This window comes from Oryctolagus cuniculus, chromosome 2, assembly GCF_964237555.1.
Source record: "Oryctolagus cuniculus chromosome 2, mOryCun1.1, whole genome shotgun sequence".
Taxonomy (NCBI): domain Eukaryota; kingdom Metazoa; phylum Chordata; class Mammalia; order Lagomorpha; family Leporidae; genus Oryctolagus; species Oryctolagus cuniculus.
Genome location: NC_091433.1, coordinates 192271740 through 192299555, shown reverse-complemented (window position 1 = coordinate 192299555; position 27816 = coordinate 192271740). Strand labels below are relative to the sequence as shown.

The following is a 27816-nucleotide window of genomic DNA, read 5'->3' as shown; positions in this document are numbered from 1 at the left end:
ACGCGGGGGCGCCGGCGGCGGGCAGCGGGGGCAGCAGCGGGCGGCGGGGGACGCGGGGCGCAAGCGGCAGGCAGCGGGCGGCCGTGGGCAGCGGGCGGCCGGGGGCGCGGGGCGCCGGCGGCGGGCAGCGGGCAGCGGGCGGCGAGGGACGTGGGGGCGCCGGGCGCCGGCGGCGGGCAGCGGGGGCAGCAGCGGCCGCGCCACGCGGAGCGCGCAGGCCCCGCCCCGCCGCCCGCCCGTCGGCCCCGCCCCGCCGCCCCGCGCGGCGGCCAATCGCACGGCGCAGCCGGCCTGCGGCCCCCGAGGCCCCGCCCCGAGCCGGCGCGCCGCCAGCCAATGAGCCGCCGAGCCCGGCGCCCAGTGCGCGCAGCCCGCGCGGAGCCGGCTCAGAGCGAGAAAAGCGAACCCAACCCGTCGGGGCCGCCGCTCCGGACCCGCCGCCTCCCCCCGGATCGGGTGTACTGTCCCAACCCGAAAGTCCAGTTCTGCGGCCCGCAGCGGCGAGCGAGCGCGATGACACAGGACTACGACAAGTGAGTGAGGAGCGGGCGCCGCGGGGCCCGGCCAGGGCCGCGGCTGCGGGGCCCGGGCCGGGCGGTCCCCGCACTCCTCGCGGGCCCTCGGCCCTTCCCGCGGCTTTGTTCGCTCGGAGCCCGCCGCGGACACCCCTGGCCCGGGGAGCCGGCCGGCCCGGGCCGCAGACCCCGCGCGCGCCCGCCGGACGCTGCCACCGCGGCCCAGGTAACGCGGCGCGGCCGGCCCGGACCTCCGGCCGGGGCTGGGGGCAGGTCGGAGCGCCCGGCGCCCGGCTGGCCGCGCGGGTGCGGGTGCGGGGGTGCGCTCGGCGCGCACAGCACGGGGCAGCCAGGTGCGGGGGTCGCACCTGCGGGGCCGCGGCGGCGCTGACAGGTGTCGGGGAGCCCGGCCGGGGTGTGCCCGGCTGTTCCTACAGGGCTCCTCCTCGGGAAGTAAAAGGCGGCTGTGCGGGCGGCCGGCGCGGTTCGGAGCGGGGCAGGTGTCCCCGGTGGGGAGACGGGCCCGGCGCCGGAGGGGAGTGCGCGCTGGCCCACCTGGGCGCAGGTCGTGCGGCCGCGCAGGGCAGAGCCCCTCGGAGCCCCAGGGGGGCCGCCGGCTGCGCGTTTGCGTCTTGACTAACAGCTGAGATAAGGCCGAATTTCCAAAGCGGACATTCTGGCCCGAGGCACGCTGTGGAAATACGAAACACCTTCAGGGTGATCACACACTTAAAGCCATTTGGGAAATATTTATTTTCTGTTGTTCGCGGGAACTGGGGGTGGGGATGGGAGAGGGAGGGGGCCTGCGCGCCCGGGGCTGAGTGGGGACAGAGGGTCTCCTCGGGGCTCAGGGACCACGCCGTGCCCGGCCTTGCCGTCCTAAAGGCGAAGACCTGTGTGAGCCGTCTTCCGCACTTTGCGGGCGCCCTGCGCGCCCCGAGCAGCCTTTGTGTCTGTGCCGTGTTAAAGCGTGGGCTCCCGGGACTGTGCGCCCTGGCAGGAGGGAACCGTGCGTTTAAACTGTGCCGACGGAGTGGTTGGGTTCTGCGCCCCCCCTGTCCCAGAGATGCTCTCCTTTTAAGAAATCGGGGTGTTTTTAAAGGGCCTGGGTGACTGCCAACCCCTAAGCTTTGTTGATCACTGGAAAAGATAATCGATCTTTCCCCATTCGGCTGAGAGTAGGTAGGTCGCCTCCGGGCCATTTACATATTTCATTTGTGTGTCGCAATGCGAACCGAGCTTACATTGCCTGCTACAATAGCAAGGACTCGCGTTGTTGCAGACATCTGGCTTCAAGTCGCTAGAGTGTTTCCCTTTTCTCGGGGTGGACTTGCGAGCAGCCCCGCTGGGCGGTTACTCATCAGGTTTTGGGATCCCCTGCGTGTGCCTGAATCTTGAGTGAAGTCTGTAAGACCGGGCACTGCCACCAGTGTCTGAGTTTTTCCCACCGACTCGGTGTTAAGACGAAGCACTGCAGATACTAAGCAGTAAAGATTTTAAAAACCAGATTTCCCCCCACTTACTATTTTTTAAATATTTAAATATTTTAAAAAATATTTTTAAATCTCTTTTTGTCCAGTGGTTTCACTTATTGTTGAAGATTTTTTTCAGTGTTTATCTTTAAGATAAACAGTTAACGCCCAGGCCAGAAAATTATGCCTCTTTATTGATTTACAGTCCCCTGGCCACATTCCGCGCTCAGCCTGCTGGCGACCTGCGACTCTCCGGCTTTCTCCATTCCCCCGTCCCTTTGCTGCCTGCCCCCCTCCGGCAGTAGTAGGGCAATTTCTGCTGCCAGTGCCAGCGTCAGCGAGACACAGGGGAGTAAGATGGGGTGCAGGGTGCTGGATGTGGGTTCCAAGAGGAGGAACCTTCTGGTTTGCCTGCCTTTGTCCTCGTGTTTGTTTATGCTGAGTGTTTGAATAGCCTGGCATTTTCTTGGGGTGTTTTTTTCCCTTTCTCTCTCTCTTTGGCCAAAGAGCATATCCTGGGATCCCTGTGTAGGTTAACTCCAGCTGCCCCTGGGCCTGAATACGTCCGCTCTCGCTGGAGGACCCACGGGTCTGCATTTAAGTGGGGTGCCCTCCTTTGAAGTGCCCCAGCACTGGGGACACCTTTTATGGGAATGTAAAGGGATTCCTGGTTGGGTTCTTTACACTCCGTTGTGGGCGTTGCGGCACAACAGGTTAAGCTGCCACCTGCAGCGCCAGCATCCTGTAGGGCGCCAGTCTGAGTCCCGGCTGCTCCACTCCGATCCAGCTCCCTGCTATGGCCTGGGAAAGCAGCAGAGGATGGCCCAAGTGCTTGGGCCCTGCACCCCGTGGGAGACCTGGAAGAGGCTCCTGGCTCCTGGCCTCAGCCTGGCCCAGCCCCGGCCGTCGTGGCCGTCTGGGGAATTAATCTTTTTGTTCAAATTAGCTCATTAGCTTGTGATGCCTCACAGTAGAAAACGACGGTAAGTTTTTTTTTGTTTTTATTTCTTTGAAGCAAACGACCAGTGTTAGTTCTTCAGAATGAAGCCCTCTATCCCCAGCGGCGGCCCTACACCAGCGAGGACGAAGCCTGGAAGTCCTTCCTGGAAAACCCCCTCACTGCGGCCACCAAAGCCATGATGAGCATCAATGGGGACGAGGACAGCGCCGCGGCACTCGGGCTGCTCTACGACTACTACAAGGTGGGCGCGGCCACCGGGGTGTGGTGCAGCCGCCGTGGGGTGGGGTACGGCCACTGCGGGGTGGGGTACGGTCACTGCGGGGTGGGGTATGGCCGCCGCGGGGTGGGGTACAGCCACTGAGGGGTGGGGTACGGCCACTGCGGGGTGGGGTGTGGGTGCTGCGGAGTGCTCCGGGGTGGGGTACGGGTGCTGCGGGTGGGGTACGGGTGCTGCGGGTGGGGTACGGCCGCCGTGGGGTGGGATACGGCCACTGCGGGGTGGGGTACGGCCACTGCAGGGTGGGGTGTGGGTGCTGCGGAGTGCTCCGGGGTGGAGTACGGGTGCTGCGGGTGGGGTACAGCTGATGCGGGTGGGGTACGGCCACTGTGGGGGTGGAGTAGGGCCGCTGCGGCTGCTGAGGGTGGGGTACGGCAGCTGCGCCTGGGTTCTCCCGCGTCGACGGTCTGGGAGGCGCTCATTCAGCTCCCGGGAAGCAGTGGCTCGCTCTAGAACGCAGTGCGGCCGCCTCTGTAGTGACTATAAATAGCTTAACGAGCACCTTGCCTGGCCGAGGCTCAAAGCCAAAAGCCTCGGTCCCAGGAATCAAAGGCCTGCGTTACAGGCGTGAGGCGGCGCCATGGGCTCTGGGTCGGACGCTGCGGGGGCCGTCTGCCTGTGCGCTCACCTGCTCACCTGTGTCCCCGAGCGGCCCGCGTTCCTCTCCTCGGTGGGACTCAGAGCCCTGGGCACCGCGTCTTCCGGTCGAGGTTCTCTGCCCTCGGCCTGTGGTTTGCTGTCTCTAGGGATTTGGCTTGGATTAGTCCGCACAAAACAGCCCCTGTTGCCTGCAAGGCGATGCGGTTTTCACGAGCTGGAGGCGACAGCACGGCCGCCGTCCTGGTGACCCTGGCTGTCTGTCACTGACACTCCCACCAGCCCCGGTGTCACATTTGCTCGGACCCTGCAGGTGGGCCGGGGCCGTGGCCGTGGCCGTGGCCCCGCCCCGCGTCTGTGCTCACCGTGGCGTGCTTCTCCGCGCGGCCGCGGACAACATGCATTCTCCCAGCTCCAGGGCTGGCGCAGGAATGTAGAGTCGAAGTCTCACCTTGGAGACCTTTCTGAAAGTCTGAGTGATGCTGGAGTGACGTGTGCCTCCTTGGCAAGGAAATGGAGAGTCCAGACGGGAACAGAGCTGCCTGGGTCACCCCCGTCCTGTGAGCCCCAGGACACGCAGGCGTTGTATATCCCACGCCAGCTCTGGCTCTGGGAGGAGACGGGCTGTCGATGTGTCAGCAGCGTCGGGTCCTGCCTGGGGAAGGCAGATGGGCAGAGTCCGCTGCCCGCCCCAGGCAGTGTCTTCTGAGCGTGGCCGTTGGCTCAGGGCTCAGCGTCCCCCGACCCTTGAGCTTTGATGGGAGGGAGCCCACCGTAGCCACCTTAGAACACAGGGACTGGGAGCTGGGGGCGGGCGGGGTTCTCCAGGCAGGTAGGAGCTGCAGGAGAGGGGAGCTGGTGCTGGCCGCTCGCGCCCCTCCTCCCGCAGCCCCCTTCTCTGAAGCTCTGACTTCCTGGACTCGTTTCAAAGCCGATTCTCTTACGGGTCCACACAGGGTTACGCGGACCCCGCCCCTTCAGACTGGAACATGTCACTCTCCTGTGTTTTAGGGAAACTGACTTTTTTTTTAATCCGATCGCTGTGGTCAGCGAGGGCCTCCCGTGTCTTCGGCCATCCCAAATGCTGTTTCCTTCATCTCTTTAGGATAAATAAGCCCCCAGGCTTTTAATTCTGAACCTCATTTCATTTAAATATTGACAAACGTTAGATGATGTTTTCTTTGGGGGAAAAAAATCGTGGAGACAAGTAGGTGACACCAAGTGAGAGGTGTCTCTGTCTCTCTTTTCAAGATTTGTTTATTTGAAAGGCAGAGTTAGAAATAGAGAGGACTTCCCTCCGCTGGGTCATTCCCCCAGCGGACACAACGGCCGGGGCTGGGCAGGCCGCAGCCAGGAGCCAGGAGCTTTTTCAGGTCTCCCACATGGGTGCAGGGGCCCAAGTGTTTGGGCCATTCCCTGCTGCTTTCCCAGGCGCATCAGGGGAGAGCTGGATTGGAAGTGGACCTATGGGATGCTGCCGCTACAGGTGGTGGGCTAACCGCCACGGCCGCAGCGCCAGCCCCAGAGGTATTGCTTTTTAAGAGATGAAATCCAACTCCAGCAATGACAGGTTGAATTGGTTGCTTACTTGCCTTTTTTTTTTTTTTTTTTTTTTTTTTTGACAGGCAGAGTTTAGACAGTGAGAGAGAGACAGAGAAAGGTCTTCCTTCCCTTGGTTCACTCCCCACATGGCCACTACGGCCGGCGCTGCGCCGATCCGAAGCCAGGAGCCAGGTGCTTCGTCCTGGTCTCCCATGCGGGTGCAGGGCCCAAGGACCTGGGCCATCCTCCACTGCCTTCCCGGGCCACAGCAGAGAGCTGGACCGGAAGAGGAGCAACCGGGACAGAATCTGGTGCCCCAACCGGGACTAGAACCCGATGTGCCGGTGCCGCAGGTGGAGGATTAGCCTAGTGAGCTGCGGTGCTGGCCAGAGTTGGTTGCTTTCTACCTATCAAGCTGGTGAGCACGCGGCGAGCCCCCTGGGGGCAGGCACCGTCTGGTTCTTGGTGTGGCCCGGAGCCGGGCGCCGCGTGTCCTGAGGGAGAACAGGGAAGGCCGTGTGTTTGGTGAACTGAGCTCCCTGGCGAGGGGCTGAGTCCTTTTTGTCTGCGTTGACATTCAGGTTCCCAGAGAGAGGAGGTCTTCTGCCGCGAAGCCAGAGGCCGAGCACGCGGAGCCGGATCCCAGCAAGAGGTGAGGCCGGCAGACACCGCGGGCCATGGGGCTGCCCCGGGTGGGTGTGGGGGAGGCCGGGAGCCCGACTCCTCTGAACCCAGGTCTTGTTTCCGCGTTTCCGCATCGCCCCATCGCCCCATCGCCCCATCGCCCCATCGCCCCGCTCTCCTGCGGTGCTCCTGACGCTCTGAGTGTCGTGGGCTCCTGCAGGCCGCGCTTGCCTGCTCCCTGAAGGGACGCTGGAATGGTGGCTCCCACGGAGGCTGTGTTCATGTCCGAGGTCTCCAAGGAGGCCGCTGCCGTGGGACGGGCGTCCCTGGAAGAGAAACAGGTGCCGGGTAACTGCCTGCGCAAGGCATAATGAACCACACTGTGGTCCCCGTCTGTCGACGGATTTGAGAGACAGAAAATTAAGGTGTGAAGCCTTGGGAGGCTTCTTTAAAGTGACCCTTGAGGTTCCCCAGTTTCCTGTGACGGACGGCGCGAAGCCTGCGGAAAGACAGCGTGGGGCCGCGCAGCCCTCCCCTGAGGACCGGCTGACTGCTGTGGGTGCGCGCGGCCCCCGTGGCCCGCGTGGCCAGTGCGGCGTGTGTTCACACGGGGCTTGTCCGTGCACTTGGCTCTACTTGGTTTGATTCCCAGGACCTCCCTGTGCTGCTGTTCTCATCTTGAGCATCATCCTCTGGAGAGAGCTGTGGGGTTTCCGTCTTCACTTTCTGTCCTGGGGGTTTTCAAACCTAACAGAACAGAGAGCTGGTAGAGGCCCGGGGGATCCCCGAGCTGCGGACACCAGCGCGGGGGGGGGGGGGGGGGGTGCGGGGGGGCGTTGTTCTCTCTCCTTCTGTTTGGAAATTAATTTTCTCTTTTGAGGCAAACTAAACCACCTCATGGTGGCTGTGTCTAGTGTTGCACTAATACAAAATCTTTTTAATGAACAGCTTTCTAGGTAGGCTTTCCGTCTTTTCCCTGTCTTCAGTATAAATTCCTGGGAGCAAATTTATGGTTCAGTGTTCAAACAGTTGTATTAATCTCAAAAAATAGAGTATGCCAATTTGCTTTTTTTCTTTTTTTAAAATATTTTATTTATTTATTTGAGAGGTAGAGTTACAGACAGAGGGAGAGACAGAGAGAGAGGTCTTCTGTCCGTTGGTTCACCCCCCAAATGGCCGCAGCCAGGAGCCAGAAGCCTCTCCTGGGTCTCCCACGTGGGTGCAGGGGCCCAAGCACTTGGTCCATCTTCCCCTGCTTTCCCAGGCCACAGCAGAGAGCTGGATCGGAATGGAGCAGCCGGGACTCGAACCGCCGCCCATATGAGATGCCGGTGCTGCACGGGGAGGATTAGCCCACTGCGCCACAGCGCCGGCCCCCAGTTTGCTTTTTTTCTTCAAGTTTTCTGCCTCTGTGACTTCAGGGGGCTTTGAAAATTCATTCATCTTCCCCGCTAGCAATCACCGTATGTTGCTCAGGATACTTATTAAATGAAATTGATCTTGTGCGTGTGCTGGTACGGGGTGATAATGGAGAAAGCCACGCTGGCGGGAGGACTGTGCGTCTGGTGCAGCAGTTAATACGCTGCCTGGGATGCCCAGTCCCAGCCCTGACCTGATTCCAGCTCCCTGCTGACCCACGGCCTTAGAGGCAGCACCTGATGGCTCAGGTGCTCGGCCCCTGCCGCCCACATGGGAGACCTGGACTGGGCCCCTGGCTCCCCGCCTTGGGAAGTGAACCAGCAGATGGGAACTCTGTCTCTCTCCCCCCCTTTCTCTCTGTGCCTCCAGGAAGAATGCTTAATTTAAAAAAATATGTGATTTAACTTAACACATTTTAAAAAGGGAGGAGAGAGAAAGCTAAAGGCTTAGGTGACTGAATGGTAAGAGCTGGCACTGAGCACTGGTGTGCCCGCCCTTGATCTGTGCCTGTTGGCGCCTTCGCGGGGGGACGAGGCTGTGCATCCGCCCGAGTCGCTCCGAGAGCAGCGTGGCCGGGGCAGCCAGCTCCCAGGCCTGCACTGCACCCCGCTGACCTGGTTCCCTCTGTAGCCGAGCGCTCTGTGAGGACTACTGACCACTTAGCTGCTTGGGGAGCTGTGGGCCCGCAGCCTCTGCAGTGGAGCTGTCTGCAGTGCTTTGGGGTCTGCGTGGCCGGGGGGGCGGCGTCGGCCCTGCTGCAGCCACGTGTCCTGTGGGTCTGGCCTTGACCCGTGGCCCGAGGCCTGGTTACTGCACGGAACCCACCGCCCAGGGCCAGAAGGAAAAGCAAGCTTGTCCAAGAGCCCTTGTCGTCTGGGAGTGGGGACAGTGTTGTCTTGTCTTCTTAAAGGAGCAGCGTGCCGAGCGTGGCCGAGCAGCCCCTCGTCCCCGCGGGGGAGAGCCGGGTGCAGGTGCTGAAGAACGTGCCCTTCAACATCGTCCTCCCCCACGGCAGCCAGCTGGGCGGCGACAAGAGGAGCCACCTGCCGACGCCCGACACCACCGTCACCGTCTCCATAGCGACCATGCCCAGCCACCCCATCAAGACGGAGATCCAGCCCCATGGTTTTGCCGTGGGCGTCCCGCCGGCCGTGTACCACCCCGAGCCCGCCGAGCGCGTGGTGGTGTTTGACCGCAGCCTGAGCTCCGACCAGTTCGGCTCGGCCGCCGCCGCTCAGCCGCCGAACGCCCAGCGGCGCACCCCGGACTCCACCTTCTCCGAGACCTTCAAGGAGGGCGTGCAGGAGGTACGCGGCCGAGCCCGCCCCGGTTACGTGAGCCTGAAACCGGGCCTCAGAGGAGCGGATTAGGAAGAAAGGATGTTTTTTATTTTATTTTTTTTAAGAGAAAAGGCCCACGGTTGTAATTTGTAAACTGACCCTATAAAGCCAGGAATTGTTATCAGGGGCCGTGGCTCACGTTTCTAGCAGCTGAGTTAGCGATCATGATTTCCGCGCTGGGGCCGCTGCGGGGAGAGAGCCCAGGCGCTCTGCCCCTCGCTCGGGCCCAGCTCCCCGCGGGGGCTTCCTGGGAAGTGACGTCTCGCGTGGTGGCTCAGTGGTCAGGGGACACAGGTCCCGAGTGCTGTGTGCGAAGTGTCCATGGTAGCTTGTGACAGTTCTGAGGGCGTTAGGACGATGAGCTGCACGCGTAGGTCACGGTTAGAGACCCAAGGGGCCGGAAACCCTGCTGTGACACGTGGGGCGGGGGGGGGCGGGCAGCTGGCGTGGCCTCTGTGGAGCTGTGGAGCTAGGGGAGCAGTAGCAGCCGCCCGCCCGCCGCGCCACCCCCCCCCCCCCGGCCCGCGTCCTAGCCCGGCCCCGCGCCGCGGCGGCTCCTGGAAGCCGGCACGTTTGCTCACAGCCCTGGGGTTTGTGGGAAAGGCAGACGGGGGGGCCCTGGATCCTGGGTGTCTTGGGGGAGCCACGGAGACGGTCTCCCTTGAATCCAGTGTCATGTGAAAGTGGTATCTTGTCCTCCGTGTTCTGGGCTGTCTGGGCGGCGTCCTGCGGAGCCGCACCCGGACGCCGGGGCCGAGCCCGGTGTCGGGGCCGGCTAAGCGGTGTGGCCTGGTGTTGCAGGTGTTCTTCCCCTCGGACCTCAGCCTGCGGATGCCCGGCATGACCTCAGACGACTATGTGTTTGACAGTGTCGCTGGGTAACAGTCGCCCTTCAGTTTGATTTTTACCTCCGGCCCTGGGGCCTTTCTCGCTGGCGCGGCTGTGGGTGCGTCTGCGGCGGCTCCCGCGGCTCTGCTCCCTCTCGCTGGTGGAGGCCCTGGCTTCAGCTCGCCGAGTCTCGGGCTCTTGGGACTGCGCCTCGGTTTCCCCTGGTTCCTGGTGTTGGTGCTTTCTCTCGGGTTGCCTGCGTGGTGGCGGTAGATGGGGACAAACGAGGGCTCGAACCCTGAGCTCCTTCTGCTCCCGAAAGCCAATAGTCAGTGAGGGCTCAGGGGACGAGCAAGTACGGGGAGGCTTTTATTTGATTTTTGAAAAGATTCATTCATTCATTCATTTATTTATGTATTTATTTGAAGGGGAGATTTACAGAGGTGGGGGGAGACAGATTCACTCCCAAATGGCCACAGTGGTCTGCCCAGGGCTGGGCCGGGCCAACGCCAGGAGCTTCCTCCAGGTCTCCCACGTGGGTGCAGGGGCCCGAGCACCTGGGCCGTCCTCCACTGCTTTCCCGGGTGCATTAGCAGGGAGCCGGATGGGAAGCGGAGCAGCTGGGACTGGAAGCCGCGCGCTTGGGGTGCAGGCAGTGGCTTAACCCGCTGCGGCACCATCGACCCGAGGCCCGTGGTTTGGGGTTTGATGGGCTTCATCAAAGCCAGCGCACGTGAAGTCGGCTGCTTTTCTGACCTGCAGCTTCTGTTTTAACCTCGTCGTAGTGTTGGCAGCTCTGGGGACAGGCATATTGTCCTCATTAATAAGGAACATAGAAGCCCCTCACATCTTCTAAAAGGGCGTCCAGGCTTTCACTCTGTAATCCTGTTTTATGTGTTGTATTTTACAGTGAAAAAGTTGTGGTTTTTTTGTTTGAAGTCTAGGGTTTTATGGACTTGAGTGAACTCCCTTACAGGCCTGCCGCAAGGTGTGGGAGTCACAGACTTGGACGCCCTAGGATTTGGGTGGGAGTTGGCTCAGTCTTCCCGGAAAAGGTCAGAGAATGTTTGCCCAGCCCTGCGACTGTGGTGCAGAAGCAGCCACAGGTGACACGCGTGACACGCGCATGTGTGGCGTGGCCGTGTTCTCACACACTCTACACACACAAGTAGGTGTGGTTTGCTGACCTCTGGCTGGGACGGTTCTGCAGTGGCCTAGGGCGCGTGAGGTCGGGACAGGTAGAGAATCATGCGGGCCCCCGAGAGGCGTTTGTAAGTGGAAACAGACCACCCAAGTCAGAGGCCTGCCAGCCAGCTGCTCACAGCCCCCGCTGGATACAGGCCCGGCTGGCGGCGTGCCGGTGTGGTTTCCCGGCAGGCTGCACTCGGCAGGTCTTCCAGGGGTCTCCTTGTGGACATCACATTGTAGGCTTCCCAGCAGGCGTGTTTAGTCCCAGAGCTGCGAGATGGGAAGATTTCTGGCTGCTGGGTGCTTTTGTGGAAGGTCTTGTGTGCGGTGAGCAAGGGAGCAGGCGCTGTGGTCAGCAGGTGCTCGCCGGCCGTCTCCCTCGCCGCGCGGCCAGGCTGGGGCTGAGGCTGAGAGCCGTGCTCTGTCTCAGGAACAACTTCGAGTATACCCTGGAGGCGTCCAAGTCTCTGCGACAGAAGCCGGGGGACAGCACGATGACCTACCTGAACAAAGGCCAGTTCTATCCCATCACCTTGAAGGAGGTGAGCAGCAGCGAAGGCATCCACCACCCCATCAGCAAAGTCCGCGTGAGTTCCGCCCTCCTTCCATCCTCCGGGGAAGCGGGTCGGGGCTGCAGCCGGGCGGAGGAGGGTGTGTGGCTGCACCGTGCAGCCGGAGCTGGAAAACCGGGCGCGGAGGGAGTTCTCCCGGAGGCTCGCCCACCACCGCGTGTGGTGCTGATTCCTTCTCGTCCACAGAGCGTGATCATGGTGGTGTTCGCTGAGGACAAGAGCAGGGACGACCAGCTGCGGCACTGGAAGTACTGGCACTCCCGGCAGCACACGGCAAAACAGAGGTGCATTGACATAGGTATGGCGCGAGGGCCGCTCCGTTCCCATGGTGCCAGCGTCCGGTTTGCTGGTCCAGTTGTCTTTGGCAGAGGGCAGCTTCCTGCCGAGAGCGTCTGAGTCCCTCTGCCAGCTCCGGAGCCCTGCCAGACGCCGCCTGGGCCTCCTGGAAGCCGCGCTCTCCACTGCTCCCCTCACAAGGACCTGGGCCCGGGCGGCGGCTCTGCCTGGCAGCTGGAAGAGCGGCGCCCACTTTGAGACTACCGAGGTGTTTGAGGGGTAGCGACTTCCCTAAGAGCTCTGATTGGGTGTGGAGGTGGTGGGAAGGCAGAGGGAAAAGCAGGCGGCAGAAGAAAGCGCCGTTGCCAGGCAGGTGCCGGCACCTGCGGGAGCGTGCTGCGCCTGTCCCAGGCCTCCCTGGGCGTGAAGGGTTCCCACAGGCCTCTGCTCGTGGGGTGTGCGTCACCTGTAGTGTGACTGTGCCAGACGCTCGACACCACCGCCAACGGCTGTTCCGGTGGGATGGCGCACGTCCTCTGGCGGAGTCGGGAGACAGCAGAGCTCTGGTTCGGGTCTGTGGGACTGGTCTGCGCCCTGGGGACTGTTATGTAGACCTCACGTTTCCCAGTGTTGACCCAGTGAGGTTTAAATGTAGCAGAGTTTGTCTCTGTTAAACTCAGTGATTTCCTTAGACTTTGAGCTTCCAACCCTGCGCGAGCGGTGAGCTGTGGTCTCAGGCTGAAGCTGAGAACCGTGATTTCTCTTTTTTCCGTCTCTTGGCTTAGCTGACTACAAAGAAAGCTTCAACACCATCAGCAACATAGAGGAGATCGCGTACAACGCCATCTCCTTCACCTGGGACATCAACGACGAGGCCAAGGTGGGTTCACCGGGCCGGGCTGCTGCACTTCCCGCCGACGGAGAGCAGGAGATGTGCTGGCCTGACGCTGAGAGGCCGAGTTAGAGGGACAGAGAGGTCCTCCATCCGCTGGTTCCCTCCCCAAGCGGCCACAACCGCCAGAGCTGGGCCAATCCGAAGCCAGGAGCCAGGAGCTTCCTCCTGGTCTCCCACGTGGGTGCAGGGCCCAAGCACTTGGGCATCTTCTACTGCTGTCCCAGGCCATAGCAGAGAGCTGGATCGGAAGAGGAGCAGCCGGGACACAAACCGGCGCCATGTGGGAGACTTAACCTACTGCACCCCAGCGCCGGCCGAACTGATGGGTTCTTGCAGTTGTAGGGGTTTCTGCTCCCAGGCGCCCTGGACCCGTCCCCCCACCCCACCCCCGCCCCCGCCATGTCCCCCCCCCCCCCCAGGAGGAGGCAGTTCTGTTGACGCCTTCAGGCAGAGTCCCGCGTGTGGAGCGTCGGGATGGCTGCGCGCTGGCCAGGGCTCACTGGCTGACCCCGTCCTGTCCCTGGCGCCCTGGGCTCCCTTTCCTGGTTTGCAGGGGAGTGGCTGCGCCTCTCTCGTCGTGGGTGGTGTCAGGGTCAGCGGAGCAGCGCCTGCCGAGCTGCGGGAGGCTCTCGGAGCAAGGCTGTGCGGTCCCAGCCAGTGCAGCCGTGCCGTGCCGTGCCGGTGCCGCTGCTCGGCGCAGCCCTGCCCGGTCCTGGCGTTTGTGGTCAGAAAATTGCCTCCCATCCACAAGGCGGTTTGCACACGTGGAATGAGAGTCGTTAGTGCCTAGGGCTGCAGTATATTTCTACACAAGAAACTGAAAAGTACATGTGATTTCTGCCCGCTGAGATAGATGGGCCCTCAGCTCTGGTGTGGTGTTAGGAGCTCTGTTTCCCGGCGGCACGGTGCAGAGTGCCGTCGCCTCCTTCCTCCTTTTTCCTGTATTGAGTTCATCGGTGAGGGAAGGGCCGCGTTAGTGCTGAACGCCGGGGCTCCTTTTACAAAGCTGCCTGCCCGAGGTCTGTGCAGGGCAGCGCGGCCGGGTTCCTGGCAGCTGCGCGGCTGGTGTTGCGCTTGCTTGGCTACTGCGCTCCTTGTGCCCAGGGCACAGCGGTGTCTCTGAGGTGCAGGGCAGCGGCAGTCGGGTCCGCCAGTCTGCAGGGCGCCCGGCAGGCTGCTGCATCCAGGGTGAGCCGGGGGCAGGTAGACTCTGCGCATCACGTACTGCCTGGCCCTAGGAGCACCTGCAGGAAGGGCTGGCCGGTGCCCTGCCGGGCAGGCGGGAGAGGCGCTGGGAGTGTGGTGGAGCCGGTGCAGGAGCGTGCCCTGCCTTCCTGCTCTGACGCAGGCCCGCCGTTTATCCCCCTGGAAGAGTGAAGAGGCCCTGGTGGCCGGCTCTCCTTGGCTGGGGAGCGGTCCGGGCTGACAGGCAGGTGTCCGCGGCCGCGAGGCCCGCGTCGGGTGGGTGTTGCTTTGTGGGATGTGTCACTGCGGGTGGGAGGTGGGGTGATGGCGGCTTCGTTCTGAGGCCTGCAGTGTGTGTGTGCTAGAGGGAGGGGCTGCTGGAGGGATGTCTTAAGTCGCTGTAATCACCACTAATTGCTGGAGGTGAGGCTGGTTTCCCTTCCCTTCCCTTCCCGGCCCCAGCCCGGGCCCCGCCGCTCCTGGCGCTGCTGCCAGGCAGAGGCCGCTGGTTTTAAACCTGAGATGGTGGGAGTCCCCGGGCAGCTGGCGTGGACTGGAGACAGACACGCGAGTGCCCCGGGCAGCTGGCGTGGACTGGAGACAGACACGCGAGTGCCCCGGGCAGCTGGCATGGCCTGGAGACACGCGAGTGCTGCGTGGCCCGTCTTGCTCTCACGGCGTTCCCTTGCCCACGTGGCTGCTCTGTGGAGAGACCCTTGCTGAGAGCTATAGCCCCTCTCCCACTGCCCTGAGGCTGTCTGCCCCAGCTCCGCTCCGGAGGTCTCAGCGCCCCTGTGGCTGGATTCCACCCCGGGCTCTGACTGCCGCATCCTCTCACTTCCGAGGCAGCTGCTTGGAGGACGTAGCAGGTTGCACCTTGAATGTCCGGGCTCATGTCCCACTTGGGGCACAACTGCCCACGCCGGGACTCGCCCTGTGCCGTCCGTGCCTCAGCCAGCAGCCGAGCACAGACCCGCGTTCACTACCGGGAAGCGCTCAGCTGGTGTGATGCCCGTAGACATCGCTGGTTTTCAAAGTGAGGGGGGGAGAAGTGCCACAGCCCCCCGCGCCTGTGCCGTCCATTGCATCGCCCTCGCATAGCACCGGGGCTCTGTGTCATTGTTAAAGAGCTAGACGTCCCTGGGCAGGTTCAAGGTCACCTGGCATCCTTGCGTCCTGACTTAGGGAGGTTGCTTCCCTCCTGGTGTGCAGTGGAGGTCACCCGGGCAGGAGCAGAAGCCGTTAACCTTTGAAGCCCGAGGAGGTGGCAGCCCGGCAAGGGCTGAAGTTCACATGACGGGCGGCTGTGAGTGCAGGTCACCGGGAGGGGAGCAGAGCAGTGAGGAGGGGGCACTCAGGGGGGCGGAGGCAGAGAGATGGGAACTCGGCGCTCAGTGCTCCCCAGCATCTCCTCCCCGCTGCGGGAACCCAGCCCCCGACACCAGCACTGTAGTCCGAGGTGGGCTGGGGCCTTGGAGGGCTTTTGTGGGGCAACTGGGATTCTCGATATGACCTCGCGATTTCCAGGGAAGAGCACGTGTGCTCGGGACGCAGGTGACCGGGCGCTGGGGCCGCCCCTCCTCCTCCCCTGCGTGGCCTGGGCCTGCTGTCTTGCCCAGGCTGTGCCACTGTGTTGACTGCATTAGTGCCTCTCAGCCTGAGGATCTAAAATCAGTAGTGGGGAAGGGGGCTTGGGAGAGCGCAGCTGTGAGTGCTTGTGTGCCAGGCACTCGGTGGGCACCTGGCCGCCTTCACCGTGTCCGCGGGAGGAGGCCTCCGAGGCCCACGGGGCAGACCCCGGCCCAGACAGGAGGAGCGGCCGTGTGGACTCTGGCGTGAACCCTGTGCCCAAGGCAGGATTTCTCTGCTTGTTGGGTGAGTGCTGCCTAACTGCCGAGGCCTGGACACTGTCAACCAACACCCAGCACGCCCGGAGCCCAGGGCACCCTGACGCAGGGCGTCTTGGATCGTGGTATGAGGCTGTGGTGCGAAGCCAGGCCCAGGACTTCTCCCAGGGAGGAGGGGTCTTCCTGAGTGTTAGCAGATTAATGAGCTGCAGGGAAACAGCGTAGCAACGGGGTGCTTTCTGTTGGTGATGCCTCAACCTTCAGCTAGAAGGTGGGCTGTGCGGTCACCACCATTCATGTGTTTAAAAGCTAGCACCAGCAAAGAACCGAAGTCAGATGCGTGCCACGCCCCTGCCACAGCAGTGGGGAGACGCCAGGCTGGCCTCGTTCGCGGTGTTGGGTCCCGCGGCCCAAGACACCCTGAGGCCGTGGGCCTCTGCCCACCAGCTGCAGCGGCCCTGGGGGCTGCGGCTCTCTCCTGGTAGCGCGATCCCCTCTCAGGGTGTGATGTGTGACAGAGCAAGTGCCACCCACTTCTCTTCTCCTGCCAGTTCAGTCCTGCCCATCTCCTACCTCCAGCTGGGAGGCTGGTGGAGGGGAGAGGGCAGTCAGGGAGCAGAGCAAGCCCCAGCCTCCTGCCCCGTGGGGAGGGAAGACTCCATTGTTGTCGGCTGCGATTAAGCCAAAGCCCCTGTCGCTGAGGAAAGAGGACCAAATAGACCGGGGGGGCCGACCTGGGTGCCGAGGTGGGGGCCAGGGGAGCTGACCTGGGTGCCGAGGTGGGGGGCAGGGGGAGCCGACCTGGGTGCCGAGGTGGGGGGCGGGGGGAGCCGACCTGGGTGCTGAGTGGGGGGCAGGGGGAGCCGACCTGGGTGCTGAGTGGGGGGCAGGGGAGCCGACCTGGGTGCCTAGGTGGGGGCGGGGGAGCCGACCTGGGTGCCTGGCTGGGCCTCTGGCCTCCCCTGCACCCCTCGTCCCAGCAGGGCCACGGAGCTTGTGCTGGGGATTATGGGGCTCGCCGAGCTCAGTCTGTCACAGAGGGGCGTAGCCGCTTGGCACCGTGAACTGAAGACTCTGTGTGTGCTTGTGGGATGCAGGTTTATGAGTTTAATCCCAGTTGTTGTTTTGGCTCAGCATAATATTTGGGATTCATTGTGAGAGTAATTTTTAATTTGTTTGGCCTGCACTTAGGCCTGCATTTACAGGGATTCCATTCTGCTGAAGCACCCTCACAGTGCATTAAGACCAGGTGTGGCCGTGTTTGGTTGCAGTGAGCAGGGACAGGTTGGGTTGGTTTCACAACGTAAGTTTCCAGTGTGAATGGAGGGAGGAGGCAGGAGGGGTTGAGTCAGGAATCTGACTTGGGATTGCGCTTGAATGAAGGCACGCTCCCTGGCCTGAACCGAGAGAAGCCGGAGAGCACTGTTCCCACGCAGGACTCCCAGCATCCATCAGGCCCAGAGCTGACCCCCTGGACGGCGGTGTCCACGGGTGGCCCTGCAGGCTCCTGAGCTGAGGTTCTTTCGGCCCCAGGGACTTCATGCGTCTGACAGTGCACAGCTGTAAGAGTCAGGCTTTAGTCCCAGAGCGAGTCCTGTTTGCTTCCGGGGAAGTGAGTTCTCTTCATTGCTGAGTTTGATCGGTGTTGGCAATAACATCTTCTCGATTGGCAGTTGTGGGGAGGGCTTTCGTTAGCAGACACAAAGCGCGCACTCTTTGGGGGAGACCACTCTGGGCATGACCCTGGGGCGGGGGTGGGGCAGAGGGGCTGTGTGATTTTTTCTTTTTCTGAGCTGAGCCTGCTGGACCCGCTTGGAAGCACTGGAGGCGTGCGCCCTGCGCTGTCAGCCACAGGCTCTGTCCAGAGGTCAAATGCCCTGAATCCCGGCAGCTTTGGGGTCCTTGGGTGACAATGGCACACGTTTGTGAGAGCATGGCCGGAGGCGCCCGGCACAAGCTGTGTCTGATTGGCCAGGGAGACTTGGCCGCAGAAGAAAGCCGGGGTTTGCGGTGAAACCTGGAGGTTGTGAAACGGGTTCCCAGCACCGGGTCTGCCCAGCTGTCATTTACGCTGTCACTCGAGTTAGTTTTCCATTCTCTCCTCTCGCTCTTTTTTTCTTTATCCTGCCGCTGCAGGAAACAGTAAGTTCTCTGTGGAGCTCCTGTCTGACAGCTTCGTCACGCTGACCCTCTTCCCCCAGGCCCTCCGGGAGATCTCCTCCATGGCGGCTTTCTAGTTTATTTATTTTTTTAAAGATTTTTTAAAAAGATGTATTTATTTATTTGAAAGGCAGAGTTGGAGAGGGAGAGGCACAGAGGGAGAGGGAGGTCTTCCATCCGCTGATTCACTCCCCAGTTGACTGCACCGTTCAGAGCTGTTCTGATCTGAGGCCAAGAGCCAGGAGCTTCTTCCGGGTCTCCCTTGCAGGTGCAGGGGCCCAAGCACTTGGGCCATCTTCTACTGCTTTCCCAGGCCATAGCAGAGAGCTGGATCGGAAGTGGAGCAGCTGGGACTTGAACCGGCTTCCATATGGGATGGCGGCACTGCGGACGGCGGCTTTGCCCACAACGCCTCCGCGCCGGCCCCTGTGGTTGTTTTTTAAATCAGGCCTCTCTGGCTGAGGTTTTGGGTGAACTGAAGGGCCGAGAACAGAGATGGCAAAGTGGTTTGGGCCTGGAGTCTGGGTTCCTCCTCCGTGGCAGCCCTGCCCCAGCAGCTCCTGTCCCTTGGCAGACACAGAGGCCTCTCGCGTTGATCTGGAATCTTTTTAAGTGGGAGGCACTTTGTCATTAGAGCTTCCAGTTGTAAGCTTGCTGGCCGAGCACTCCGGGGACCCGCGCCGTTCCGGCGGAGCCGGAATGTGCTCCGTGTTTGCTGTGGGTCAGCCCTGCACCAGCTCCTCATGCTTCAGAACAAAGCTGCGTATTTGGGGCAGCAGGTGCCAAATCGCCGGGTCTGCCAAGTGACCCGAAGTTCACCGGGTGCCGGCTCTGGACGTCACCGGGAGCAGCGATTCACAGGTGTCTCCTGGCGTTCCCGTCCCTGCTCTCCGTTCATGCTAGTGCCCTCCTCCCTGGCTGTCTGCACCCTGCGGAAACTTGGAGGCCACGTGGGTGGCGTGGGCGGGTGGCGCTGTGGCCGCAGCCCAGCTGCTCACCAGGCCTGTTTTCTCTCCCGGGAGACGCCCTGCCAGCCGTGGGAAGATGGCAAGTTGGTGCCTCTCTCCCCCCACGGCTCTTCCTCCCTCGCCCCGCCCCTCCCCTTTTCTTCATCTGAGAAGTTGTGCAGCCGCTGGCTGCTCCTTGGAAGTCCGCAGCTCCCAGCAGTGGGACACGGTCCCTACCTCCCCCACCCCACCCCCTGCCAGACGCCCCGCCTCCCGGGTGACCCCGAGAATCTTCTGGAACTGGGTCCTGCGTGGAGCACGTGACTCAGCCCGGGCCTCCCTCCTGGGCGGTGTGGACAAGCTGGGCCCGCACACGCAATCAGGGCAGGAGAGCCGCAAGGTCTTGTGGAGCTGGGAGGCGGGCGGGGCCGGCTGGTCTGGATGAGGGACCTGCTGTGTGACCCTCGGCCGGCCAGGCTCCAGCCACGAACCACAGCTGCTGCTTAGCCTCCACTCCACTGGCTTCTGGTGACTTTTATAGTTGTTGTTTTTAACTTATGTATTTGAAAGAGTTAGAGAGAGAGAGAGAGGATGATTTTCCGTCTGCCGGCTCCTTCCCCAAGTGGCCACAGTAGCTGAGGCTGGGCCCTGCCGAAGCCGGGAGCCCAGGACACCGTCCGGGGCTCCACGTGGGTGGCAGGGGTTCCAGTGCCCGGTCACTTTGCACAGCTTTCCCAGGTGCACTGTCAGCGAGCTGCATCAGAAGTGGAGCAGGCGGGACTGGCACCGGCGCTCGTGTGGGAGCCGGCGTTGTAGGCAGTGGCTTAGCCAGCTACACCACAACACCACCTCCCACACCCGCTGACGTTTTAAACTCCATGTAAACATGTTAGAAAAACAAGCGATTTTCTTCTCTTTAATGAGCGCGACTGGACCTGGGACGGAAATAAACTACGCTGTTGACCTCAGGTTTCGTTTGGTCGTCAGCAGCTTCCAGCGAGAGCTGCTTGGAGCTGTCTTAGTGCCGTGTTTTTGACTGAGTTAGAGAACTCGCTCAGTACTCCAGGGTTTCTGCCTGCAGCCCAGTAGACACGCGGCATCCTAGCTGGGCGTTACGGGTGTTGTGCCCTTGTTTGGCCTGGCTGGATTTTAACAGAGAAGGGGTTTCAGGCCGGCGAGTCCTGCAGCAGCTGGGCCCACGTCCTGGGTGGCTGTGGCTGCCCTCCTGGAGCCGCCCCTCCGGCGCTGTGCCGTGACTCCGGTGAAGCAAGTGGAGGTGTGCGAGCCCGGGCTGTGGTGTGCGGTAGGGGCCTTTACTTGTGTAAAACCTGCTCGGCCCCCATCAGGGCCACTTTCCCGCTAAGTGACCCAGCAGGTCTTCCATGTGCCGGTGTGGTTTCTACAAAGGAGCTTCAGGGCGGAGGCGGGGCCGGGGCCCTGCCCCAGGCACTGTGCCGTGTGCTGCCTGTGTCTTGAAGTCTGAGCCCAGCCACCGCCTGATGCCAGCCGCCTTGAATGAAAAGACACAGACAGCCAGGGCTGAGGACTGCGAGAGCCACGTGGCCGGGACGAGTGCGTCCTCGGACGTCGGGCTTTGCTGCTCTGACTTTCTGAAGCAGCTTCTGTAGCTAACTCACCCCCACTCCCTCGTTCTTTTCTGCCCGCTGACAGATCTGTGTCCCCAGGCAGTTAGACCTCGCCTGAGCTTCCTAGCTGTGGGTCAGGGTGCAGGTGACAGAGTGTAACCCGGCCCAGGCGAGCAGGCGCTGTCGGCTCTGACACTTGGCCTTTTCCTTCTCTCTTCATGGCCCAACTTGACTCATTTCTAACGTCCTTCTAGGAAATTCTGGGAGGGTAATTAGCATGCTGCGACTACTCCGTGGACGAACTGGCTCAGGGAGTCCTGTTCCGGAGAGTCCGGTTCCCTGACCGTCCGTCCGCTCACTCAGGTCCCTCTTAGAGCCCACGGCCAGGTGAGGGATTTCCAGGGAAAGCACTCCCGGCCGAGGCGTTCCGGAAGGCAGTGCTGTGCCGGCGGCAGCTTCGGCAGACTGTTCTGGACCTTTCCCTACGCTCCCCTCGCCCCTCCACACATGCACAGGAGCCGTGGCGAGTTCCAGTGGACCTGAGGCGGTGGGAGCAGCCCGCGTGGAAGGCCGGGACCTGAGCCGGTGCCACCGCTCTCGGCGCCGCTGTCCCCGCGTCTGCAGAGGCAGCCGAAGCTGCCTGCGCATTTAGTTACGGAGTCGAGGAAGGCTTCTTAGGTACCCGAGTTTCGTAACAGAAAGGAGGTCTCTGTTGGTGGCGCGTGGAAGTGAACACACAGGAAACATGTGGTGGCCCCGCGTATCCCGGTGGGTTTCGGGGAGCCTCCGGGCGCCCCTGTCTGCCCCACAGAGGCAGGTTAGCTGTCCACTCAGCGGAGCTTGAACGTCCAGGATGTAAAAACCTGCTTGGCCGCTGGGCGCTGCAGGAGGTTAGGCCGGCTTGGAGGAGACAGGAACACGGTAACGTGAATCTGGGCAATAGGTCGCCTGACCGCCGAGCCGTGGGCGGCACAGTGCCTCTTCGTCATTCTTCCCGACTCCATCTGCTGGTTCACTCCCCAGATGGCTGCAATGGCCAGAGCTGGGCTAGGCCAAAGCCAGGAGCCAGAAACCTATTCTGGATCTCCCACGTGGGTGCAGGGCCGAAGCACTTGGGCCATCTTCCACAGGGAGCTGGATGGGAAGTGGAGCAGCCAGGACTCGAACCAGCAGCCAAATGAGATGCCAGCTCCATAGGTAGAGGCTTCGCCTACTATGCCACAGCGCCAGCCCCACTTTTTTTCTTGTCTTTCATTTATTTATTTATTTGAAGGTCACTCAGGGAGATCTTCTGTCCACTGGTTCACTCTGCAGATGGCAACAGTGGCCAGCACTGGGCCGGTGCAAGCCAGGAGCTTCTTCCAGGTCTCCCACGTGGGTGCAGGGCCCAAGCACTTGAGCCGTCTTCTGCTGCTTTTCCCAGGCCATTGGCAGGGAGCTGGACTGGAGGTGGAGCAGCTGAGACACAAACAGGTACCCATGTGGGAGGCTCAAGTGGTGGCTTTACCGACTGCGCCACAGTGCCGGCCCCAGTACCAATTTTGTAGATTGTTCTTGAGAGTTAAAGGTTAGGTTCGGGGCCAGCGCTGTGGTACAGCGGGTAAAGTCACCACTTGAGACTCCAGCATTCCACATGGGCACCAGTTCAAGTCCCGGCTGCTCCACTTCCTGTCCAGCTTCCTGCTAATGTGTCTGGGAAGGCAGCAGAAGGTGGCTCAAAAGTTCTGGGCCCCTGCCAGCCTCCTGGGAGACCTGGAAGAAGCTCCTGGCTCCTGACTTCAGCCTGGCCCAGCCTTGGCCGTTGTGGGCATTTGGTGAGTGAACCAGTGGACGGTCAACTTCTCTGTCTCTCCCTCGCTCTCCCTCTGTAACTCTGCCTTTCAAGTAAATAAATCAGTCTTTAATAAACGGGAGTTGGGTCTGTTGTAAGAGGGGATGCGTGTGGCTCCCGTGTCACAGTGATATCCAGCTTTGTCGGACTGGGTGTGGGAGTCTGGGGTCAGCACTCAGTGAGGGGCACAGCCACGCGGTCTGGGGACACAAAGGTGAGAGGTGACACAGTTCTCGGTGGGGCGGGCGTCACCACGCTGCTCCCCACAGCAGTACACATAGGCCCCTGGGCAAGGCAGCCCCGGCACAGAGGGTCGGGGGACCTGCGGGTGGAGGAACCAGTCAGGTGCCCCAGGGCGGGCCTGTGTGCACACAGAGCTGAGCGGCTGAACAGGAAGGACCCTCCGTGCCCCCCCGGGCGTCTGTGGGGTTAGGGGCCCTTTGCGGACTTTTGGTGTCGTGTTTTCAGTCGGTGATCAGACTTTGAAATCAGAGGCACCTGGGTGCTGCGGAGTCCCAGGCGGCTTCGGCGCCAGTGTTTGTGGTCAGGTGTCAGGTCGGGGCAGGCCAGGGCACGTGGGGCAGAGATGTTTCTCAGGCTGAGGTCTGGACACATGGTTAGGGGCAGCCCTGGCCACCCTCAGTCAGCCCCATGCAGAGGTGGCTTCTGTCACAGCGTGTCGTCGGTCCACGTGCTTACTGCCTGTTGACGTCTTGCTGTGCCTGATGCGGAAACTTTACCCCAGGTGTGCAAGCAGGGACCCTCTGGAGCCTTCGGTACTCCCCAGGGTCTCAGGACGACTCCGCCAAGGGTCAGGGGCTGCGTGAGACGTGTGGCTGCTCTCGTGGTAGGAATGCAGCCAGAAAGGGAGATTGGAGTCCCCGGGCAGCGTCTTGGAAGCTGGGAGGTTCCCTCCTCGTCCCAGGCACAGACAGCTCAGCTGTTGACAGTTCCCCAGTGAGCGCGAAGCACTTAGATTCTGTATGACGTCGGCCTTTGTCCGTGGCCTGCTAGTGCGCTCGCTCCAGTTCGCCGCCTGATCCGAGCTGTTCGGTTGTTGAGGGTCCTCTGCTGGAGCCTGGGAAGAGGAGGGGTCAACTTGTGTGACTCTTTCAGCTGTGTGTTTGCTTTTTTAAATCAAGAGTTGTTTTTCTAAGATTTATTTGGAAGGCAGAGTGAGTGGAAGGTGGAGCGCTCCTCCTAACGCTGGTGCACTGCCCAGGTGGCTGCTACACCTGGGACCGGGCCAGGTGGGAGCCGGGAGCCAGGACCCGCCGGGCCTGAATCCAGCACCCAGGCCGCGGCCCCATCGCCGTGACCCAGCGCTAGCCCCTGCTTTTGTTTACTGCTCAGAGTTTTCTGAGGATTTGAGACGTAGGAAGACACGACTTGGATGTAGCACGTAGGCTTTGCATACCCGTGGTTTTTCTGTCTTGTGGCCAGCACATAACGCAGTTCCCGCAGGAGTGACAGTTCACCCCGAACCCTGGAAGAAATTAAACAAACAGCGTAGTCCCTGCCCCCAAAGACTCAGGGTGCTCACTGTGCTGTGACAGTGACAGCAGAGGTGGCCACGCATCAGCTGCTCCCTCGTCCCTGTCCTCGACCCAGGAGTCGCCCTCGACCTCCGTCCTGAGAGTACGGGGAAGTGGCTGTTGACCCTCGCGTCTGGCCTTGCGGGGTTGACGGTGGCGGGAGAGGCCGTGGGCCGTGTGCCCAGGCAGGAAGGGCGTCCACCCAGGACGGACAGGGCTCTTCCTTCAGCTGGCAAGGCCACGTGGGCCGCCAGTAGCTCTTGTTTTCCTCTGTGGTTGGCCCAGGCATTGCGATGGTGCCACACAGGCCAGATGGCCAAGCCCCCACGACCTCACGCTGCCTCTTACGGGCAGAACGCCTTGTCACTCAGTTTCCATTTCAAACTCAGATCCCTTTAAAAGAAAACTGTATTTAAAAAAGAGCCTGGGCCAGCGGCGTGGTTAAGCGGCTGCTTGTGATGCCGGCAGCCCGTATGAGCACCGGTTCGAGTCCCGGCTGCTCCACTTGTAATCCAGCTCCCCGCAGTGCACCTGGGAAAGCAGCAGGTGACGGCCAAGTGCTTGAGCCCCTGCTGTCGAGAGGAAGCAGATGCAGGATCTCTCTCATCTCTCTCTTTCTCCCATTCTTCCACCCCCCCCCCCCAAATAAAGATGTTTGAAAGGGAGAGTGACGGGGGAGGGCAGAGTTGGGGGGTGAGGAGTGAGAGACCTGTGCGCTGGTTCACTTCCCAGATGGCTGCGACAGCCAGTGCTGGCCAGGCGGAAGTCAGGAGCCAGGAACGCATCCGCCTTGCCCACGTAGGTGGCAGGGGCCAAGCACCCGGATCCTGATCTGTGGCTTCCCAGCTGCGTGAGCGGGAAGCGGGATTGCAAGTGGGGCAGCAGTGGGGACTGACCCCGCGGCATCACACACCCGGCGCCCAGGAGCAGCCTCCTGTGTGGTTGGTGGAAGCACCGGGGCCGTGGGCTCTCTGACCTCTGGGACTACGCTGTTTGTTTAATTTCTTCCAGGGTTCGGGGTGAACTGTCACTCCTGTGGGTTAGACGGCGGGAGGAGATGTTTCTGTGCCTCCCCAGATGAAATCTGCTTGTTGAATCTGCGTCTGACGGCCCCCTTCGGCGGGTTCTGCCAGACCTGCGCCCCGGGTCGTGGGGCCACGGGGGTCACTCCCACGTCGGCCGCAGGGAGGGCTCCCTGGGTGGGGGCTCTGCCATGAGCATCGTCCCCTGTGTCTCTTCCCCTTGCTGACCGCGTGGCTGGTGCGGTGCGGCCCCCGTGCCGCTCCCTGGGAAGCTCAGGACGTGCGGTTTCTGCTCCTGTGCCGGCGGGCGCTGGGGGTGAACGGCCCACAGCCAAGGCCCATGGCTCTGCTGCCTTCCCCTCGGGTTCCTGGAGACCGAGGTGCTGTCGTGGACCCGGGCAGCCGGCACTCTCCCTGTGGCTGGGTCTGTTTCTTTCCTGGTCACCTCAGTGGGAGCATTGGTGCCATCTTCTGCGGTTCATTCACGCGGTCTGACTGTGTGAACAGCAGTGCCCCGTCCTTGCGGTAAGCAGCCAGGCAGCATGACGACAGAGAGGCTGCCGTCTGCGTCTGACGGCTCCACTCGGGTCGTCTGGGGCCCTTCTGGCTCCAGGAGATGCCCGTGATGGATTTAGAAAACTGTACACTTTGGGAAGATTGGGTTTTTTTTAATTGAAATGAAATATTATGTATTATTTGAGAGGCAGAGTTACAGAAAGGGAGAGACAGAGAGAGAGGTCTTCCATCCGCTGGTTTATTCCCCAAATGGCTGCAACGGCTGGAGCTCCAGGTCTCCCACGTGGGTGCAGGGGCCCAAGCACTTGGGCCATCTGCTGCTGCTTTCCCAGGCCATAGCAGAGAGCTGGATCGGAAGAGGAGCAGCCAGGACTAGAACTGGCGCCCATATGGGACGCCAGAGCCACAGACGGAAGCCCAATGTGCTGTGCCACAGCGTCAGCCGCCAAAGACTGGATTTTTTAAGAACAGGAGAAAAGTGCACTGAAGTGAGCGGTTCTGAGAGACGCCACGCGGTCCGGGCCTGGGGCTTGGCTCCTGCTTCTCTGCCCTGCGTGGGATCCTGAACCTGGGGAGGGAGGGGGTTCCGGGTCAGGGTTGGATTAGCATGAAGTCCTCTTGTGAAGGGCACGTTGCTGGGACGAAGCGTGGAGTGCGACTTGCTGGGGGCTGGGGATGGAGCCCCACGGCCTGGAATAACTGGCAGGAGTCCGATCGCTCGCCGAGCTGCCTGCCACCTGCTTCCCATGCCCGCTGTGTGCTGCAGACCGTCCGCTCGCCGTGTGTGTGTGTGTGGGGGGGTCGTGGATTGTCCTGGATCCTTTCATAAAAATACCTAAGATGGGGCCGGAGCTATGCCACGGTAGCACAGCGGGTTAAAGCCCAGCCTGCAGCACCGGCATCCTGTATGGGCGCCAGTTCAAGTCCCGGCTGCTCCATTTCTGACCTAACTCCCTGCAAATGGCCTGGGAAAGCAGTAGAGGATGGCTCAAGCATGTGGGCCCCTGCACCCACATGGGAGACCTGGAGGAAGCTCCTGGCTCCTGGCTTCAGCCTGGCCCACACAGCCCAGGTGTTGCGGCCATCTGGGGAGGGAACCAACGGATGGAAGATTCTCTCTCTCTCCCCTTCTAATTCTACATTTCAATAAATACATAAATCTTTTTTAAAAATATGTAAGAAAAGACACCCCAACACAGGTTCTCTGTGGTGTGGTTGGACTTCCGATTTGCCGCTTTTTGCCTGTGTGTCAACGTCTAGGTACTTTAAAAGTTATTTATTGGAGAGGAATTCAGTGGGAAGGCACAGGCAGTGTCCCAGGCAGGATGGGCTGCCCTGGGGAAAGGGTGGGGTCTGGCCACAGCTCCTCCCCCTGAGCGTGGGGAGGAGCCAGGGAAGTAAAGCGCCATGCAGTCCCGAGAGGAGTTGTCCCAGGGAGCAGACAGCCCGGGCTAGCCAAACAGTGGTGGGGCTCGCGGTGAGGCTTGCGGTGAGAAGTGACCGGGCTGGAGGGACGGCCTCCTGGGAGCCCCTGGTCATTTGCCACTGTCCTCGCAAGATGAGTGTCAAGTGTTGGAGGCCCAGCACGGGGCCTGGCACGTCCTGAGCAGTGCCCGGGCAGGAGTCTGGATGGGGTGGGGACGCTGGACCTCAGGCCGGACGAGGCAGGGGCAGCCAGGAGCAGTGGGACCGGAGGTGAGGCAGGACAAGAGTTCGGAGAGGTTCCAGGGACGGTAACACCAGCCTGGGGGCAGGCTGTGAGGGCACAGGATGAAAGACGGCTTTGAACTTGGACATGTTCTCAGCACCAGTCTGCAGGCTAGGACGAGGGTGAAGTCCCGGCTCCACATCCTGTGTCTGGAGCAGAGTCGTGCTGGTCCTGCACGGCTCCCCCCACACCCCTTTCTTCTGTCAGCTTCGTGTCCTCACAGCCTTCCCCGTCCCTCTCTGTGTCTTAGTGTGACCAGGGACTCCATGCTGCCAGCTGACTTGTTGCTGCTTAGGGCCGTTGGTGGACTGCGAGGCATCGTCTCCGGCCCTAGGATCTGCCGGTCTGAAATGCGCCCAGGTTCACCCTACAGGCTGCAGACCCAATACTGTCCACTAAGTGGTGCTCACGCACCGGAAGTGAGTTCTAAAGCCGGAAGACAGGGAGCCCTGAGCAGTGTAACCGGATCGCAGAAGTGGTGGAGGGGCCGTACCTGTTTGTTTTCTTTCTTTCAACATTTATTTATTTGTGTGTTTGTTTGAGAGGCAGACTTGCAGAGAGAGAGGGAGAGAGAGATCTTCCATCCACTGATTCATTCCCCAAATGGCCAAAGCCAGGAGCCTGGAACTCCATCCAGGTCTCCCACGTGGGGGACAGGGGCTCGAGTACTTGGCCATCTTCTGTCGCTTTCCCAGGCACATTATCAGGGAGCTGGACCAGACATGGAGCAGCCAGGAACCGAAGCAGTGCCATGTGGGACGCTGGCATCCTACACACCCCTGCTGCCCCCACTTCCAATCCAGCTTCCTGCTAGTGCACCTGGCTCCTGGCTTTGCCTGGCCCAGTCCTGGCTATTGTGGCCATTTGGGGAGTGAGCCAGCAGATGGAAGATCTCTCTCTCTCTCTCTCTCTCTCTCTCTCTCTCTCTCCCTTTCAAGTAAGTGAAATCTTCAAAAAAGAGGTGACGCCATTT

The 27816-nt window shown here is 61.4% G+C and overlaps 1 protein-coding gene across 3 annotated transcripts in view; it reads left to right on the top strand.

Annotated features, from left to right (window-relative positions):
* Positions 1-373: 373 nt before the first annotated feature.
* The window catches only part of GRHL1 (grainyhead like transcription factor 1), a 44179-nt gene continuing 16736 nt past the window's right edge, over positions 374-27816 (top strand). For 2 of the 3 annotated variants that reach the window (XM_051833269.2, XM_051833271.2), the window contains exons 1-8: positions 375-533; positions 3003-3189; positions 5946-6016; positions 8318-8714; positions 9549-9625; positions 11194-11350; positions 11522-11633; positions 12397-12491. In XM_051833269.2, coding sequence (XP_051689229.1) covers positions 514-533; positions 3003-3189; positions 5946-6016; positions 8318-8714; positions 9549-9625; positions 11194-11350; positions 11522-11633; positions 12397-12491 — 1116 coding nt within the window. In that variant the 5' untranslated portion in view covers positions 375-513. Of the gene's footprint in view, positions 534-3002; positions 3190-5945; positions 6017-8317; positions 8715-9548; positions 9626-11193; positions 11351-11521; positions 11634-12396; positions 12492-27816 lie in introns of all 3 variants that reach the window. The other variant, XM_051833272.2, reaches the window with a different exon arrangement.